The 2,632-nt window shown below is 44.3% G+C and overlaps 1 protein-coding gene across 2 annotated transcripts in view; it reads right to left on the reverse strand.

Annotated features, from left to right (window-relative positions):
* LOC110288440 (cytochrome P450 2B9) overlaps window positions 1-2,632 on the reverse strand; it is a 23,163-nt gene that overhangs the window by 15,679 nt on the left and 4,852 nt on the right. For both annotated transcript variants that reach the window (XM_029473851.1, XM_021154794.2), the window contains exons 2-4: window positions 2,017-2,179; window positions 1,734-1,883; window positions 957-1,117 (exon numbers count right to left, since the gene is read on the reverse strand). In XM_029473851.1, the coding sequence (XP_029329711.1) occupies window positions 957-1,117; window positions 1,734-1,883; window positions 2,017-2,179 (474 nt within the window). The remainder of the gene's footprint in view (window positions 1-956; window positions 1,118-1,733; window positions 1,884-2,016; window positions 2,180-2,632) is intronic.

Here is a 2,632-nt window from a genome sequence, read left to right on the forward strand (position 1 = left end):
GAGAGAGAGAGAGAGAGAGAGAGAGAGAGAGAGAGAGAGAGAGAGGACTCTGGCAGGGCAAAGGATGGCAATCATGGTAGACATTGTATCAGTAAGTTTTGTGTTTGACCTTTCTCCCCTTGCTAAACCATTAGATTGTATTTATACAACCAGTTCACAAGGTCCATACCCTCATTTGGCCACTGAATCATTCCTGACACAAAACACCAAGGTTCAGCAATCAAAATTCATTATTTCAGGAATGTGCAGTCAGGTTTTAAGAACTCACCCCAGACAGACTCCAACTTTCCCCTTAAAAATGCCAACCTGCAAAAAGACCTCCTTGTAGCAGCTGTTGCTGCTGTGTTTTGCCTTTGAAGCCTCACCTCCTACTTCTTTCTCAAGGGGAATAAATTTCATTAGTGCCAAGAGCTTGGAGTCTGAATGTACACATTATACTTCTGAATCTATCTCTAACCTTTGTCTTTTATTCTCTGTATCTCCCGTTTCTATTCCTCTACTATCTCTTACAATCTGCTTTGCTTAATTATCTTTGTTTTAATTTCTGGGTTTTTTGGTTTATGGGCACAAGGTCTCATGTAAGGAAGACTGGCCAAAGATCACTCTAAATTTCTCATCTCCCTGCTTCCATGTGCTAGAGTTGCCCATGTTGTATACCACCTTACCCAGGATATAAAGAGGTGGGAAACATGCATGAAAAGCAAGTCTTCTACTATCTGGCTGTACCCACATCACCCACTTTATCATTTCATATGTATGTGTATGGCACTGAATTTCTACATTCACGTGTCTCCATCTTGCTCACCATCACTCCCACCCTGCCTCAGGTCAAAACATCCTTGTCCTCCATGATGTCTATGACTTTTTTTTCCAGCCCTAAGACACTCCCTCTTTCACCCACAAATCAGCTTCTTCTTAACTATACCTTGGATGCTCCTTTCTTCCCAAGCACTTACCTGACCAGAGAATGAGTTTAAGAGTGAAAAGATCTTATACATCAGATTCAGCAGATGAAGGAACTGGTCATCTGTGTAGTCAAAGCGCTCTCCAAAGACAATGGAGCAGATGATGTTGGCTGTGATGCACTGGAAGAGAAAGATGGGATCCAGGGGTACTCCTAGAGAATGAGGAGGCAGGATAAGAGAAATGGGGTCAAGGACATGGAGAACAGTTGTCATCATCCTCACCTCGGTGAAGATGCCCCTTTCACTACTCAAAGAATAGAAACACCGGCTACCATATTTGCACATATCATGGTGCAGCCCCTATGCTCAGTGATGCATGTACCATTTTATTTAATTTCCATCAGTGGTGTAAAGAAGATGTGATGCTATTCATATACAAAAGCAGGAAGGCTAACTTCAATAATGGAATTAAACTAATCACAACTGGGATGAGGATTCTGGGACTCAGAGGTAGAGTGTGTGTAGTTAGTCTACATACTGAACCTCCTTCCAGTCAACATTTTTACTCTGAGATGATAGTTAACTACCAATGGTCGAAAAGGATGGAGAAAGGTTCAGGGATTTCCTGTGTGGATTCATGAGTCCAGCCCACTCCACTCCCATCTGCTACTCTTCCTCCATCACTTCTCAGACTTCTAGGCTCTGGTGTTCCAGAAGCCATCAGGACCTGCTGCTGGCTACCTTTGTACTCTAAATAGAATAATAGACCCTAGTGGTTGGAGGGATGTCGTTGGTTAAACAGAATTGGACCCTTGCTCTGAGACTTACCCTGGTATTTCTTCAGTTCCTCCACCAAACATTGGGCTTCATCCTTTATCCTCTCCTCCACACTCCGCTTTCCCATCCCAAACTCTTTCATGGTGGCCAGAGAGAATCGCCGAAGGGTCTTCCAGCGTTCCCCATTGGCAAAAAATATACCTAAGAAGGAAGGAGGAATATAGGTTACATTGGAAGTTCAGAGAATCCTCAGTCATTCCCCAGAGCTGGGCCTCACCTTTTAAGCTCACTTTTCTGGGTCACATTGTCCACTCTACCCTCTCCAATATCTCACCATAGTCCTGCATAACTAGCTGAGCTGCAGCAATGGTCCCCCGGCCAGAAAAAGCTTCAGCGTGGTTCACCAGAGCCTCCCTTATCGTCTGTGTCCCACACAACACAACCACAGGCCTCGGTCCCAAGTGCACTGTGAACACATCTCCATGTTTTTCTTGAAGCTGCCAAGCATAAGTGTAACAGAGTTATAATTAACCTGCACAAAAGTTCTTGTCAAACTGTTAAAAAAAAACAAACTTAGTAACAGATTGGTAAATTGCCCCCTCCTACCCTGGCCACACTTACCCATCTGAGGACATAAAAATTAAAGAGTTCCTGTATCACTGACTCTGTAATGATTGATAAGATGTCCTAATCAGTGTACCAGTGCTGTAGAGTAGGGGAGCAAGGGTAACACATTCTTATAATCCTGGAACTGGGGAAGGAGAGGCCAGAGAACCAGTAAACATCCTTGGCAACATATCCAGTTGGAGGCCAGCCTGGCTACCTAAGGCCCTCTCTCAAAACACATGCACATACCTCTCTCTGTCTCTGTCTCTGTCTCTGTCTCTGTCTCTGTCTCTGTCTCTGTCTCTGTCTCTCTCTCTGTCTCTCTCTCTCTCTCTCTCTCTCTC

The sequence above is a fragment of the Mus caroli genome, unplaced genomic scaffold (assembly GCF_900094665.2).
Source record: "Mus caroli unplaced genomic scaffold, CAROLI_EIJ_v1.1 scaffold_12858_1, whole genome shotgun sequence".
NCBI classification, from domain to species: Eukaryota; Metazoa; Chordata; class Mammalia; order Rodentia; family Muridae; genus Mus; species Mus caroli.